Source organism: Neodiprion virginianus, chromosome 7 (assembly GCF_021901495.1).
Source record: "Neodiprion virginianus isolate iyNeoVirg1 chromosome 7, iyNeoVirg1.1, whole genome shotgun sequence".
Lineage (NCBI taxonomy): Eukaryota > Metazoa > Arthropoda > Insecta > Hymenoptera > Diprionidae > Neodiprion > Neodiprion virginianus.
The window spans coordinates 20,617,026-20,634,365 of NC_060883.1; the positions used below are offsets into that span (position 1 = coordinate 20,617,026).

At 39.0% G+C, this 17,340-nt stretch overlaps 1 protein-coding gene across 20 annotated transcripts in view; it reads left to right on the top strand.

Moving 5' to 3' along the window:
• Positions 1-850: 850 nt before the first annotated feature.
• The window catches only part of LOC124308652 (uncharacterized), a 179,474-nt gene continuing 162,984 nt past the window's right edge, over positions 851-17,340 (top strand). For all 20 annotated transcript variants that reach the window (XM_046771539.1, XM_046771556.1, XM_046771557.1 and 17 more), the window contains exon 1: positions 851-1,651. In XM_046771539.1, coding sequence (XP_046627495.1) covers positions 1,585-1,651 — 67 coding nt within the window. In that variant the 5' untranslated portion in view covers positions 851-1,584. The remainder of the gene's footprint in view (positions 1,652-17,340) is intronic.

A 17,340-nucleotide genomic window follows, 5' to 3' on the forward strand; every position in this document is an offset into this window, starting at 1 on the left:
AACAATATATTTGTTACGGATTGGCGTAATATCAACAGTGTTGACGTGTTCGAGTAACATTACAAGTTATCAAAAAATTGTTGCGATTTGCTGTCAAGTAAGATAGTCTAACCCCGAGTTGAATCCAGCAGAGAAAAGTAAGTATGTCCAGCGTATTTCAAACTCATAAACCAATGACAAATGAAATGTTCATATTTTTCTTATCTCTTAATATGAAGTCAGAATTTGAGCATTTCTAAATCCAAAATGGCGGATCCAACATTGTGGATGTAAGATCGAAAAAACTAAAAAACGATTATTCTCGCCGAAACTTGTTATTCGGGGGTTTTTGGGGTTGTACAAATTTACAAAGATCATTTGTAGTTGTAAATAAACTGTGACAAGGTTCAAACATGGAAATTTTTGAAGTAGCATGCCGATCATCCCGTTGTGACTGAAAGGGTGAAACCGTCGAAATCCGGTGAACAGTCAAGTTTAAATTTTCCGTTTGATCGGAACAACTTTTCCTTTTTTCCCGAAAAAACCGAGAAAAAAAAAAAAAAAAAAACTAAATAAGCAGAAGAGCGGGAATTTCAAAAAGACAGCAAAAGCTTGAGAGGCGGTTCGTTTGAACAAAGACGATCAGCCGAGAGAAAAACATCCGCTTAAGAGATTGCGACGTCTTCGTGTAAGCGGATGCTGTGTGCATCGGTCCGGGACGGCGTCGCGACGCTCCGCGCCACGTCCCTACGACAAGGACGTTTCGGAGTGGGTCGCCGGTCATGCGCAGGTCGCTCAAACAGCCAGGTGCGCGTCGAAGAGGCGCGAAGATTCGACCGACGTTTGGGGGAACTCCAAGAGTCTCTGGTGGTGCCGGTTCCACCGCCTGAGCGATCCGGCACGCGTTTAGTTGCTTGCGGGTCAAACGCTCGTCCGGTCGCGACGCGTTCTCCGGTCCCTCGAATCATCATCAATCCGCGATTATCAGCCGCGTCGGATATTCCGCGTCGCGATTCGCAAACCAGTGCTGTGCGGATAACAATTCTGGATTTGGAAAGAAGGGCCAAGTCCCGTCGCCCCCTACGGTTTTTTTAAAAACGCAACCGGAATTCATCCTGCCTAGTATGCGCGGTTTTTCGTCGCCTCAAGCGAGGGTCAATCGCCGTAATAACCGCACTTGACAAGACGAATTAACAGCCGATTCGCCAGTTCGTGCATGAAAATCGCCAGCCGCCGTCGTCCGGATTTCGAGTTTGGGTTCTGTGAGCTGCGAACTTTCGTGATTGAATTTCAGTTCGTCAAATTTCGCGAGCGCCAAAAGCGAGAGTGTTTTCTTTTTAAGTCAGTTTGAAGCTTTACGATTTGTTGCTGCTGTTTCTGTTTTATTGTGTCCCGTTTTGGGTTCTTTTTACTGTTTATTCAACTGAAATCGTTCAGATTTACCTGTGAGAAAAGTTCGCACCCGTCACACCGAAGTCGAGATGACGGGGAAATAAGTGCCTGCTGAAAGGAGCCTAAAAACCCCAAAAATTTCAACCTACCAAAAAAAAACCACGCCGGAAGTATACCCAAGGATTCATCCAACAGGAAATTGCTCGGCATAAAATGACCGGTTTTTTCACCCTCGTTCTGTTCGCGGGGCTTTTCGCTGCCTGGCCTGATCGAGTCCAAGGTAAGAGGAAAAATCTCGCGCGAAGAACGAAACGCAATTAGTAAAAATATCTAGTGGTAAGAAACGTGTAGAATATATTTACTTCCGTTTCTTGAGTATACACATGTGAATACACGTACCTACCGTTTGTCCTCACACAGGAGTAACAGCGTTGTAACGATTCTCCCCTTAGAATCGGTGAACGTTGAGAGGAAAACGCGTGTCTTTTGCCCAACGAGGCCAATTATCCATAAATCACGGAATACGGAAAGTACGTTGCAAGTATTTCGCGTTCGGTTGATAAAAAAAATTTCTCGCAAAAGCTGTTTCAGGAAAAAGTTTTCCCAAAACGTTTCTGTTCTTTTTTCTGCAAGAAAAGAAAAAAAAAAAAGAAAAAAAGAAGGGCTGCAGGTTTATCCATCCGGAGCACTTTTGATCTCGTTGAAAAACTCACTTAGCTTAGATATAGGCGTGTGTGCGCGTGTGTGTGTGTGTGTGGAAGGCGTACGAGGATCGCCTCTCTCCAAGAGTACTTCACTTAGCCGCATACTTCACTATTGTCATGCTAATGTGATCGCGCGGCTTTAACCCTCCTCGTGCTCTCGCGAAAATGGGGTTACCTGGAGAAATAACGAGTCGCCGTACTGCACTTCTGGGGATTTTCCTCGAGGAGGACGTTGCCTCGTACCAGCTGCCACCGTCATCTAGGGCAGGTGCATTTAATAGCCGGCTCAATTTGTCTTTCATTTCTGCCACTCTTTTCTACTTCGACGAGGAAATAGGAGAACAAGAAGTGCGAGACGTTTGAGGAAATAAAAAATAGAAGGAGAAAAAGAAAACTTTACTGAATTTCGATCTGCGAGGGTGATTTTAGTCGCGGATATTCCGCTATATCGCAAGCTTTGAAAAAGCACTTCGACGCGATACGTGTATACATTACGCCGTTGCATTTCCTCGCTTCTTTCCCGAAATGCATTTCTCTCGGAGACTCTTGCGAAAATTTCGTAGCACCAAGACTAGTGAACAGCGAAAAGGCGGATCCGAAACAAATGAACGCGATGCATAGTCTTGAACTGTTTTCCAAACGGTTCGCGAAGCTGTGCGCAGAATTTTAATACCATTTATCTCGCCGAGAAACTCGAGACGCGACAATTTGCGAAATCGCCCGGTTATTCAGGCTCTGAATTCTGACAAGTCTTAGAAAATTTTTTTTTCATGCAATTTCGTATTTATTTTGCCTGAAGAAGAAATGTAATAATACATCACGCGTGTATCATTTTTTTTTTTTTTCAACTTAGCTTTTAGTTTCAATTCAGTTGTAAACTTTCGTGAGTACACAAACCTTGAAAAATTTCCCATTTCATCCGAATTTTGTACCAACTTTTCATTTTAAAGGAATTTAAGTAACCAAAAATTTCTCTCACATAATTAAGTATTGATATACGTACATATTTATACTTTCGTGATGTAATTACAATTTTTTTTTTTTTTTTTTTTTTTCATTCACCAAACAGGAAATTAAATTTTTATCGTATATGTATAATAGAGAGAGAACATAATGGAATTTTCACAGGTTTACTTTCGCGAATAATCACTGTTAATGAATATATCTTGGGGGAAAGCTAACTTGCGAAAATTTTATTTTCCTTTTTGACGAGAAAGGAAAAGGAATCAGGAGAGGCGAAGTAAAACTTGCAAGACTACCCGCCAAACGAAACACTACAGCCGCACGTTTCAAGGGGCTATTTAAATTTGTCGAAAGCTTGCGAATTAATTATAAACGAGTAAAAGTTTGAGTTGTTTTTTCTTTAATTATTTCTTTCTTTTTTTCTTTTTTTTTTCTGTGTGTTTAATCTGAAAAGGAGTGCCGAGTAAAATATTTTCCTCAACCGTGACGCACGGATGGCGGGATGTAAATATAAAGGCAATCAAGGTGAGAGTGAATATTTCGCTCGTTTATTCGGCAGGGCAGTCAACCAGTCTTGCATTTACTACGTACAGCAATTAAAATATAACGAAATGCCATTGAGAGCGTAAAAAAAAAAGCGAGATGGAAATTGCGGGGAAAATGAGACGAGCTGAAAGGTTTTTTTTTTTTTCTCAATTTTTGCAAGCATCGTGCATTCTTTAAGGAATTAAAAAAATGAACAGAAATTATTGAAATACTTTATACCAACAGGTTTTGGGATCATTTGATCACTGATTTATAAATATTTTATTTATTTTCGTTCAGCTCTGATCACTGAAACAAATATTGGAGAATTAAGGAACGATCTGAAAGCGTAAAAAATGAGACGCAGAATAATTAATATTGCCGGTCTTATTTTACTGTTAACGAGAGATCGTGATTTCAATAAAATTCATAAGCTTTCATTTAATTATTCAGTCTCGTTTCGTTGATTTACTTTTTTTCAAGGCTCCTCGAGCGAACAGTTTCACGTGAATCACGTTCGTCAAGCCGACTTAGCGTCACCGAGGCGATGTATAAATTTAAACTTCTGCACGACTAGTTTGATAAATGTTTAAATTAACTCGCTGGAATACATCGGATATCGGAATAGGCGATATTCACGTTCGTTGAAATGATATTACCGACTAATACTCGAGCGGTGTAACCGCCGTTAGAAATTGACGGATCGTCTTGGGGGACGTTTTCGCCTTCGCGATCCGCGTCATACACGACTTACGCACACCTGACTAGATACCGCGGTCTTGAATCAATTTTCCGAAGTGATTAGACCTGACAGAATCAGCGGGGGCTAAAATCCACCGTTCCGTTACCCTGGAGGGCTAATTAGATACCTGCAACCCTGAATAGCCGAGCGATTCGTGATACGGTATTAATGAATGAGGAGCCTGTCTCTCCGATCCTCTGCGAGGCGTTTCGCTTCTGCATTTTGTGTCTAATGTAGGGATCACCGAAAGCTCCGTGTAAGGGTGTACTGGCTCTGTACATTCTCAACCAAAAGTCAGTCGCGTCTACAATATTGGATACTTTGTGATAAGATGAAAGTCGGTGAAAAATCAACCGCGACAAAGACGGTGAGAAAATTAAATTTGAATAACAATAAGGTCTAAAGGTTGTCGATAAATTGTTCAACAAATTTTTAGGAAATGTGTTACCTTCTTTGCGATGTGAAATGAATTCGTTGATTTTTCTCAACACACGTGAATTTTTCAACAATTTTCTCATTGTTTGGAAATTTCCGTTTTCGAATGATTTTCAATTTTGAAAAATGGGGGAAAAGCGTGAATTTTGGTTACGTTTTCGTAGAAACGTTTTACATCAAAATTAAGAATTTTCTGGAGCATTGAACGAATACTTTCGTAGATACAGTCTTCACAAATTTTTGAAAACGGACATTTCAACAAAATGGGAAATTTTTTTGAAAGCTTAGGTGTATTCAGAAAAAGCAACGAATACATTTTACATGAAGAAAAATATTCCGTAAAAATTTGTCAAATAATGTTTTGCTTAAACAATTTATTGGTAACTTTTGAGCCTTACTGTTATTCAAATTTAATTTTCTCATCGTTTCTATCGTGTTTGATTCTTTCCCGATATTTATCTTATCACAAATATTCAATATTGTCGACGAGACTCATTTTTGGTTGAGAATGTCTAACCAGTACATCCTTAAGCTTCCTCTATCAATAACTAAAAGTTCACAAATTCAAGTTCTAATTTGGGTCTTCGGGGGGTGAAGTTTTATACTTAAAAAAAAAACGAACGATTCTGTTTTAGAATTTATCGATAATGACATAAATTTATTTTGAACGAACCGATTGGAAGAAAAAACCAATAATATTTACTGTGTTTTTACTCTTAGGTGTTGAATTCCTTGTTTTTTGGGGGGAAATATAGGGGTGGTTTTTACCCCTCAGACAGTCGAATTGACACGTGGAGAAAAACACGCATCCGATGTTTTTTACGTGCTACAACGTATCGCAGAATGAATAAATTCGATGAGATACATTTTGGCTACTTTCCCAACGTTCGTTACAGATTCACTTGTTGACCATCATTGATTGACCTTTTTCATAAAGCGACGGTGATTCACTCCGTGGATAAAAAAATTTCTGAATCTTGATTCTGAAACTGAATTCGGAACTTACAATGCGTATCTCTTTCGCCGCAAATGATCGTTATTACAGGATCGTAAAATCAGTCGTTATAAATTTGGAGCAACAGTTTTAGACTTCAGAGACTAGTTTATATAATATACATAAATTCGTGATAATATATTCTTATTCACGGCAGAGTGAATAGTAAATACATTTTCTTAGAGTAAAATCGAGAAGCGTAGATTACAGATAAAACCCTGCGCCGAGTAGATTCGCAAAAAAATTTACGAGTCGCGTTAGGACGGAGAAAAGTTTGATCTTCGTTTCTAATTAACCTCCCGTTTCTCTCTTTTCACAGAACAGGAAGTTGTCGTAATCATCCGAAAATGAAAAGTTGAGTTTTCCCCAGATTTACACGTTTAGAAGTTGAGATGAATCATTATGTGATGAATTTATTTGTTCGACGATATCTCGAGAACGAGATGATTTTGGTCTCAATTGACGCGGCTTTTCCAAACATAGGACTGATTAGATTTTGGCTTTGATCGGTACGGTACTTTTTCACTTATTCAAATAACAAACTTCCAAGAGATAAAATAAAAATAACGATAAATTGATATTGTAAAGTTTTCCGGCTCACTGATCACGAATCTAAAGTCAGATTTGCAAAATTTAAATTTGGCGTATTCGATATGCTGAAAAGAAAAACTATAAACATTTGAATTTTGTTGAAAATTGGTACTCGAAGGTTTTCCTGGTGGTTGATCACGATTCTGAGGTCAGATTTGCGAAATCCAAAACGGCAAATCCAATATGATGTGTAAAAAAATCTAAAAATATAGTGATTTTGGTTGAAATTAGTAGGCAAAGGTTTTTTAGGTCACCGATAACGAATCCAAGGTCAGACATTGGTCGTTAATATTGTCTTTCTGCAAACTTGGGACCTGCGGTGTGAAAACGAGAAGTTCGAGAGCTGGCTCACGGCCAGCTTAGAGTCCCTTTTTTTGTCGATATTTCCGAAAGGCGATCGTCGAATATTGCAATATCTCACGCTTCTTCTCTTCGTTCATTTCGGATCTAAATCCGCGTCTTGAGATATCGGATCAAGACGTGGAGCAGCGGTTTTCGCGCGGCTGGAAATAGTCGGACTGTTAACCCAGATATTCGTATCGAGTCGGATCGAGACTCCGAAATTTTCCCGGCTCCGTCGAATTATAATTAGTAAGTCGGTGGCGATATAAAAAGTGAAAACAAGAAGGATCGAAAAGTCGGAATTCGCCTTTGACGGAACGACGAAGCGTCATAATCTTCGACGAATATTCGCCGATCAAAGGATGAGAACCGTCGGGTTATCTCAGAGGATGATATTTGCACCGAAGTTTAATTACTGTAAAATTAAATTCCCCCCCCCCCTCCCGCTACTTTGCGCTTATCAATCTTACTTAGCTGAAGTTTAAATGAAATTAGGCCCTGCAGAACTCGAGAGCCGGTCGGGGCGAAACGCTCTCTGCATCTGCGTTATCTTAACGTTTGCGTAATTTACCGGAAAACGGAAAACCCCGTTAGGCACTGTGTATGCGCGACAGTGGATGCGGCGTTTCAAACGGAAATGATAATTACTCGGTTTCACACGGTCATAATATCGTAATCGCCAACAATGCAGAGCCGCTGCTCATTACCTTTGAGAGATCCTCGTATTTTGGTCAAAGACCCGAAAACGGCTGCGCTGCGATCCAACGTTTTCGCGAAAACAGATGTATCCTCACGTTTCGGGTAGAAATAATTGATGCCGCGGTTAAACGAGTCCGAATGATAATCGAACGCGACTCGAGACAATCGGTAAGAACTCGTCAAATTTCTTATTATTTTTTTTTTTTTTTTTTTTTGAAATGGTGTATTTGAAAACAAAATTTCCTCAATTTCAGACCGTAGTCTTAACGGCAGAAACGTTTTTTCATAAGTTATATTTTTATTCAAAGTATTTATATTTCAGGTAAAAATATTTATTTATCTTTCACTAATTACATCGAATCCAGGTACTTAGTAAGTAAGACAATGATAATAAACGATAATTCAGTCACATAAATTGATATTGTATAGCGTCGTTCGTGAAATTGAAAAACAAAAACCGATTGTGAGGAAAAAAAATCGATTATACTAGATTAATCAAGTAAAAATAATCTTCCGTCATTCTTACAAATTACAGAAAATTATTGACCTCATTGCAAAAACGAAGCGTTTCGACTTCAAATTTATTCACCGATTTATTCCGAAAATTTCCACTCAGCTGCAGGATTTGACAAAATTTTTTTTTTTTACATCCAAGACCAACTATATGAACTCGGAAAAAAATGTACACAATAATTTAGTCTGATTTTCGAAAACCTTGCGCGTTGTTTCAAAACGGAAAAAAAAACGACAACCTCAATGAGTCAGCTGAATGTTTGTTGTATGTGAAAATAAAGTTTGGACAATTTGTTGACGGTAGTTTTGGATGAATGAAAATTTCAATCACTGTCACGTATCGCGTTAGAAAATTGCCGTGATTATTACCGTTGCTAATATCGTCGTAATGATTATCATAATCGTTTGATCGCCCCAATCCCGCAACGGCAACTTTGCCAACTGTTTATTAAGAGTTCTGAAGGGGTTTTTCGAAGGGTTGGGTAATGCCCGTCGTTTTACTCGCCCACCCTCGCCGCGAGTTGACGGAAACTTTTAATACAGTTGGATTACGTCTTGCTCAAACTGCGTTAGATTCGTTAGATAAAACAACCCTTAATACGCCGCTGTTTCCTGTACGCGGATTTCTACAGTTGTTTCCGTCTTATACGTTTTAATCTGGGATTAGTCGACGCGTGACCGAGCTTTCTGCTGTCCCACCGGAAATTCTCATGCCTTAATTATGCTAATTTTCATCAGGCACTTAGGTTTTTTTTCTTTTTCTTCTTTTTTGCTTCAACCGGAATCGCCTTCACAGAAATTTATTTTCTTGAGGTTGACTGTTTCTAACGAATCAAAATTTAATAACTATGAACGAGGTATCGGGTTATAGAATATTGAATCGAAACTTTGAGCTTCGATCAGAAAAACAGACTCTATTTCTTCACTGAAAATTATTATTCAAAGTTTGATAGAATGAATGAATGACTGACTAAAACATTTCGATCAAAAACCGTACGATATCTTTTGTGTGTTGAGATTCTCCGGAATTGGAGTGAAGAAATTAGAAAACCGTGAACCGTGTTCTTTTTCTTCTCTCTGTGTATTGGGTCACGGTAAGAAATGCAAATAGTTTTTGTCCTATTACCGATTTTTCGAAGGGTAAAAACCGACGTTTCGCACTATATTTAATATCTCGAACACTGTAGGACTTCGAATGTTCAACGACGCCTCGATTTCAACGGAAACCGAATGAGTTGTCAAAACGCTACCATATAAAGTTCCGGTCCTTTATATGAAAAAAAATGATGATCTCCATTCAACCCTCAGAATTGGATTTCTTACGTATGTTATTCAAATATCGAATACGAAAGGTCGATGCGCGACCTCTAAGAAAAATTGCAAGTTGCCCCGTCTTTTCCTTTCGGGAGGTTCAATATTGCGTTATTAATTATCGTGTCCTGAAGTATCGGATAGGATAAAAAAAATGCATTTTTTTTTCTTCTTGTCTTCTTTTTTTAAATCATTTTCTTTCGAGGCAATCCACGGTACACTTACCAGTACCAACTAAAATTTCCTCTCAATGGCTCGAGGCGGGTTTATACAAGCGTATGCGATTCCAAAGCGTGACGTCATCCATCCGTGACTCTATAACGAGGTAATGAGTCGCGTATGGATGAACCTAATCCAAACTAACAAGCTAAGCTCCGCTCGGAGACGTCGGAGCTTTCGGTTGTTGGAATCCTCGCGGTGTTTTGAGATGGTGTGTTGTTCCTGATACAGAGAAAGAAGAGACGGGCGGGGGGGTGGAAGAGAGAGTCGCGCCCCGAAGCGCCAGGAGAATTGAGTTCGTGCCCCGAGTTTCAAACCAACAAGAAAATCCCGGAGCCTCTGCAGGCCAGGCAAACGTCGCCGACTTCCAGCTCGGCTCATCGTCTTCTAAAACGCTCGCGGTTGTTTCGACGTAGTCCTTTCCAACCCTCCTTGCGTTTTCTCATCGCCTCCGGCTGGCGGCGCACGTCGCGTGGAACCGGAAACAAATACCGCGAGTGCTTAGGGTGAATTTGAGATAAGAGAAGAAAAAAGGGGGGAAAAAAAATAAAGAAAAAAAAAAAAAAAAAAAATAGAAGAAGAAGAGGTGAAAATGACGATAAAAGTGAAAGGAAACCGAGGGGGAAACCTCGTGATGTATTTTCATTTTTTTTTTTCGATTGGTATGGTAAAAATTCAGTGATCAAAAGCGGGGATTTTGAAAACCTCGTTTTATAACTGTTTCGTTATTGGTTAGGGGGTGAAAATGCAGGCGGAACGGAAAATGGAAAAGTTCGATATCGAATTTTCGTATGTACGTGAAAATCCATTTCATGAAATTCCAGAATGTAGACGGTTGAAGCATATATGGAAAGCCGGGGTTATAGAATCGTCAATATTCAGACTGAGAACAGGGGTGAAGAAAGTTTTGGAAGATTGGGAGATAGAAGATTCGGAATATGCAGTTTTCAACAATGCGAAAATCCGGTTCATTAAATTTCCAAATACAAAAGGTCGGTTAAAGTGTACAATAATTAAAATGGAGGTACATAGTTGGATAAAAATGTAGGGAAATAAGAAAATTGTCGAAGTATGGAATTTTCACTATCGTGGAAATCTCTTTTAAAATTTGGAAAATGCAAAAAGTAAAAATAAGTACACATAAGTAACCAAAATATACAACGGTCAGAATTTTGCTATATATTCTTATTCAGTCCGAAGACTCTGTATATATACGGCCTTCTACACTTTGACTTTTGGGTGGCGTAAGAATATAGTATAGTCAAAAAATACCGGGGCCGCAATATCGAATCTTAAAGTAAGCAACAATTCAATTTATAGAATTAAAAAATGTAGAAGGTCAACATATGGAAAAGTGAGGGGGGAAAAAAAATCGAAAGGTATCAAACAATAGAATCGTATACAGATTCTAAATTTTGACATTTCATCCTTCGATCTTCTGTATTTTAAATTCTCTTCACTCGTATCTTCTCCACTTCGATAATTCTAGGAATTAAATTATCGCGCCGTTGAAAATTCGACATTCCGATCAATCTTCTATCAATCGACCATATCTCAGTTTTTCACCCTCACCCCGTATCGTCTACACTTCGACTATCTGCGTTTAAGAAATTCCGTATTCGTGGGCCCCACTTTCGGGTCCTCATCAATTTTTGGCCCCATCGATTCCCGCCGCTGCAACATAACTCCGATAAATGTTGAAAAGCCTGAGAGTATCACCGTTCCCAGAATTTTACGACCAGGAATAATGTGATCCCCGTGATATGTTTTTCCACCGACCGGACTGACCGTCGCCGTTATATCGTTCGAATGTTTGTCTTGCGATACAGGATTCGTCTATCCTCCAGGACACGGCCGCAATTCCCGGCAGTTTTGCGGGCGGCTGTGGGATGTGCAGGGCGTCCCGAGGGATGGGAGAAAAATACGCACCCACACATCGGCCGGCCCGCAACGAGCCCCACTAATCATCCGGCGACTCTGCGCTTGACAAGCGTCGAGGCAGCGCGCTGGCTCGTTTTAATTTCGCCATACTGCAAGGGCCAGGGAAACCAGAGGGGGTGGAAACTACCCCTGCGGAAACACCGCCGCGAGTTTCAAAGCCACTTGATACACTCAGCGACGCGTAATCGTATCAACAAATACGCCTTCACCCTCTTTTCAGCCCCTCGATTCGGCGCGGGATTCATATCTTACGATTAGACGCGAGTGATTACTCGACAGGGTAGCTGGAACTTTGTTCGGGTCGTTCGGAACAGTCGTTGTACTAACGGTGAGACGGAAACTCCTCTATTTGAATTCCGACATCACTACAGATCCAAAAGCTACCTCTACAAATCAGACGCGACTTCAAAGAGTCAGAAAGCAGGACTCGAATCCACTCTGGAATCATTTGACGTTAATCTGCTCTCAAGGTTTACCAAAAACAGTTCATGATCGGGCTCAAATCGTTGACTCGTCTTCATTTTTCAACACTTTTAAGCTCAGAGTTTTCATACGACAAGTCTTGGAATTTGGGACACGATTAAAAGCTCTCGTCAAGTTTTTGTGTCATTACACTTTTGCCCCGAAGGATTCGGTTGTTGGATATGTAATGAGCCAATGAGAAAGAGGCTAACTATGTAGATAGACTTAAGTCATAGACTGAATTGACTATCTAGACACTTATTATTCTATGATCTTTTTCTCTTCAATTAATCCTTAATTATATTGTACTAAACTATAAAGATAGACTTAAGACATAGACTGAGTTTACCTTCTAGACACTTGTTATTCAATGGTCATCTTCTTTGGAGCTAGTTCTGATACCGTGTTGTTTTATAGACGTCATCGGTGAAGATAACGATAAGATAGACGCTGTGCCAATTGTGTGAAGTTCTGTGTCTTGTTACATCGTAACAAATACATTCCAAAAGTCGAAGTATACCATGAAATAAATCCTGTCCCATAATCATCCTTGCAACATAGTTTACCAACATAGAGTGGAAATTCGTTCGCGTTGAAAATCATGCCGGTCGTCGAATGACACGACTTTGAATTTGATTTTGTATGATAAATCAGATGAAAGTGCAGCTGCAGCTACGCCTATGATTTTCTGGAATGGAGTTTATGGCACCGAGTGCACGGTGGCAATTGGTAACCATTGAAGTTGGATTCGCAGGGCGTGTTTGGTGATAATCTGAATTTTGAATTTTTTTTTCTTTCGTTTTTTTGCAAAAAACGGAAAGGCCAGCCTCGGATTCCTTTGCAGCCAGTCCGTCTGCGTCGCCAGCTAATACACTTTTCCCTTTCTCCTCTCTCACGAATTTCTATCTCTATCACCCTTCTCCTTTTATCCTTTTGCGATTTTCCGGAGCAAAAACCACACCGACTCACCGCGAATGCAAATTACTCTCCAAGCTATTTCCATTCCCGATTCTCTCTACCGTTGGCCAGATTACACTTTCGCACCGTTTATTGGCACCCGGATTCTGACTACCGTTCGCTACTCAAAGTGCCGCACCCTACCAAAATCCGATTACACGTATTTCGCGACTGTTCTTTTGACGATCGCGTTAAATCGTTCTCTGGCACGATTTCCAACGAATTAAACTAACTTCAACGATCTCTTCGAAACACGATTGGCCAAAAGACGAATTCAAAAATCAGAAAAACGTTCTAGAGAAGCGTGAAACCTGACCAGAATTACGGTTCGAGGATTCCAAGGCTCTGAATAGCATAAACAAGTATTGTACCGCAGGTTCTGAAAACATCTCAATCAATTTCAAAAATGCTGTCAAAGGCCTCGTGAACTTGTACGGGATTCAAAAAACCGTTGGAAACCTGTTCAGGCTAAATTTTCTAAAATTTCAATAATTCGGGAAATAAAAAACCAGTTTTCTTCCGTTCGCGAAAATTGAATACGTATGAATAAATTGCAAAAGGATCGTAGGATTGATGGGTCAGTTTTAGTTACTCGATGATCAGGGACGCTGATTGCAGAAAAGTGGTCTAATTACAAGGGCGACTTACGAGCGTAATTATGAACCGCCGCATCTGTTCGCCGGTCGTAATTCAGGCACGTGTCTTACCAAGGGCTGGTGTATGATGGTATAGCGGTAACCGCACATCCAGGACCCGAGCTACCGAGCTTAATGGTTTATAGTTCGTCAACGCGAGCTTGGCGGTCAGACCGAAGAGAGACTGAGGCACCAACCGAGCCCAGGAAACCATATTCAAAGTGGAAATGTAGCAACGCAGGGTCAGCTGGCCCGAATTTTGATATTCAACGCTTTGGCGTTTACGCTGCTGACGGTTCCACGGGATGAATTTCAGGGGCGGGATTGGAGTTACGAATTTAAAGAGTTCCGAATTATTTGGCGGCGAAGCTTGAAGTAAAGAAATCAAACTTTGGAGAAATAACAAAGTTTCGAATGGCCGGAAAGCCGACAGCTCAAAGTTCCAGTGAAAATGGTGAAATTTCACCAAGCCAGAAATTCACGGAACTGAAAATCTTGGATCACTCGGAATTTCGATGTTTCAAATTTTTTTATAGTCTCACTTTCGTACTTTGGAAACTTTGACTTGTTCGAATTGTCGATCCTGAACGAATTGTAATTGAAATTTAAAAGATCTTCATCACTTTTGTCATGATAAAAAGAGACCAACTGTTGGAATTTCGAATGTCGAATGCATGTTTTTTCCTGCGGAGAATTTTCATAGAAATTCATTCGCTCAGTTTATTCAGACAATAGTAAAACAGTATATAATTCTCAAACAAATTTATGTTCGAACATATTTTGAGTTGACTTTAACTGAAAAATAATAAAATTGGAAAACATCAAATCCAAAACTAGTGACTAGAATCGCACAAAATGTCATTAATTATTTCCAATCATACTGAATTTTGGTTCTTCATATGTTGAATTCTGAATTATTGATGCAAAATTCCTTACACTTTTTAATCAGCGATCTCCTGAGCGGTTTATGAAACACGTTTCCGAACAAAAAGGTAGAAAAAAAAAAAAAAAAATTAAAAAAAAAAAAAAAAACTGAACCAGAGGTGAAACAATTCGTTCTCAGTGTTGTACACAAAATAAGGTGTCGAAGAAATAAAATCGTTTGACCCTACAGTTCCCGTTGTCGACTTGGCTGATTATTATGGAAGCGAAAATACCCCCCCCCCCCCCCCCCCCCCCCGCTCTCCGCCCAACGAAAGCTTACGGATCGTCGGATAACCTGAAAAAAAAAAAACGACTGTAAAGCTTCTCGGTATTAATTATATAGGTGAAAAGAAAATTTCATAAAATTTCCCGAACCCTTTCCGACAAACAGCACACGTTGACTAAATCGCCTCTGCGCGTCTGCAGAGACCCTGGATAAATACAATACTTGTAAAGGCACGCACACGCACACACACACACACACACAGGAAGACACAAAAGCGGAGTGAGGAGGCGAATGATGATCCGCATAGAATGTAGCGAGGGGCATTGAAATTTGGCAGCGGAGCGATGCTTTTATCGCTATGGCATTGAGGTCGATCTGCCGTCATGAATACGAAAGTTACAAGGGGATGGCCGTTTCCCGAGGGGTTGGAGAACCAGGTGACCCGGGGAATAGGTGCGGTCTCTCTGACCCGCGTTATTTAAAAGTAATATCGCGAGAGAAACTTCTCCCCGAGAATCAGAAAGGAAAAGAAAAAGAAAGAAAAAAAAAAGAAAAAGAAAAGAAAAGAAAGCTGCCCGAGGCTTTTTACCGACCGAATTTTTTCCTCGATTCCGTATTTCCAATGGCGGGTAAAATTTATTTTTTCCCTTAAAAAAAAAAAAAAAATAAATAATAAATAAAAATAAAAAAAAGTTCTTTCTTATTTTTTTTTTTTTTTTTAAACGGAATTTCATGTATTACATATTATTACTTGTAACGACTACAGATTAAATTTTCTCAAGTAGAATGTTAAAAGTGAATGGCATGATTTTATAGCGGTTGAAATACTTTTCAAGAAAGAAAAAAAAAAAAAAAAAAACAAGCCAATTTTTGCACGATTTCAACATTAACCTTGAGTAACAGTTTGATAGATCTTACTTATCAAAAAATTGTAAGAGATCTGTTTTGCTTGAATCCTTAAATGCCCTGCGAAAATATATATGTATATATATATATATGTATATATATATATCGGACATTTGTGTAAATTTTATTCGATACTGATCTACAAAATTCATAAATAACTAAAATTATTTACTCTTGTCGTAATTGAATATGAAAAACGGAAAAATTGCGTTCAGGAGAAATCACAAAATATTAACAATCGGGGTTCAAATTATCACAGGCGTCTTATTTCTTCTTTTTACAAATATTAAACGTGTGACTTTCAGAAAAAAAAAATAAATAAATAAATATACGATTTTTTTTTGGACCAGTCTAATATACATATTGGAAAATTAGAAAATTCCCGACTGCTTGTGAGTGCTTTATTTGAATATTATTACGATTTCTTTCCGGTCGTTTTAGCCCGCGGTATAATTGAATACATCCTTTTGTTTTGAGACAGAAAATTACTCCTCAGACATATTTTCCTATACTTCGGTGCAATAAACGCTTGCGGAAGCTGTTGTCAGTCACGAACGATGTTTTGGCCCGTTTGCACGAAGCTTTTCGCTGAGTACACGTCGTTATTGTTAATTATATGTACTGAAAACGCTCGACGTAGCATCGATTTCGCTATTTTGGCACCTCGAGGAGATTGATTGGCCAAAGATGGATACTTTCTACTGATTGAAATACGAGATAGTAGATTATTATACATTTGTGAGCGTCTTCAAAAATATGAAACCAGACGATATTGATAATGTTGGAAATAAAAAGAAAAGATTAGACCTCGACGCTTCGTTCCAAACAGTTTCAAAATTTGTAAAAAAATCTAGCAGATCGTTTTTTCCATCTCCATTTTACGATAGCTCACTTTGTTCGGGAAATAATTCTCTATAACGAATTGGATGAAACACTTTTTTTTTACTACTTTGGTATCATCGAATATTCAATTACAAAACATTGCACCGATATCGAATACGATAAAAAATCGGCAATATTGAATTGACTATTGAAAAAAAAAAATAAATAAATAAATAATCATTTACTTCAGTCACTTTGTCGAAAAATAGTCTTTACAATAAAATGCACCGCCTCTGGAGTAAAATCGAACGAATAAACCGTGATTTGAATAATTTTCAAACGATTTGAAATGAAACTTAGGTATCCAAGCTTTCTTTTCTACAATTTTGGTATTTTTTATTCATTAATTTTTGAAGAGATATTTCCAGCTCACGAGTATGATAATTTGATAAACATTCGATGTGCGATTATATTCAAATAAAATTTATAACTGACTAGCAGTTTTTCCAAAAACTCATCTCTAACCGGTTCAAGGCCAGAGAACTTCCGTTCCGAGATTAAATATTGCTCCACGTTGTAAAAAATTGATTATTTACACAGCTGGAATAAGCAGCGTCAGCGTCAGTTTTCACGATACCGCTAGAAAACTTACAGAAACCTAGAATAAGCGGGCCTCGCAAGTTGGCATGTACCAGGAAACATTACGTGAGTTTGCCAGCGGGCATAAATGGAGGATGACGTAATTTTAAACCTCAGCTTTTTCTAGCCGGGTGGCCCGACGTTTATTCATCGAGAATTTATAAACTTTCAGTTCGAGGACATTCATCACAGATATATAGGAAACTCGCCCGCGTCAAAATCCTGGCGAATTTTGAAAAGAATCTGCACCGCGCTATTTGTCTATGATGCGTCTTTGTTACTTTGAAAGAGAATTTTCTGTACCAGCGATGAAATATGTTATATTTCAAAAATTATTGAACGAGAAGGTGAGATATTTTTTCAAATGTTCTTGCATAATCTTAGATTAATATTCTTGACAAGGAAAGAGATTTTTCTTT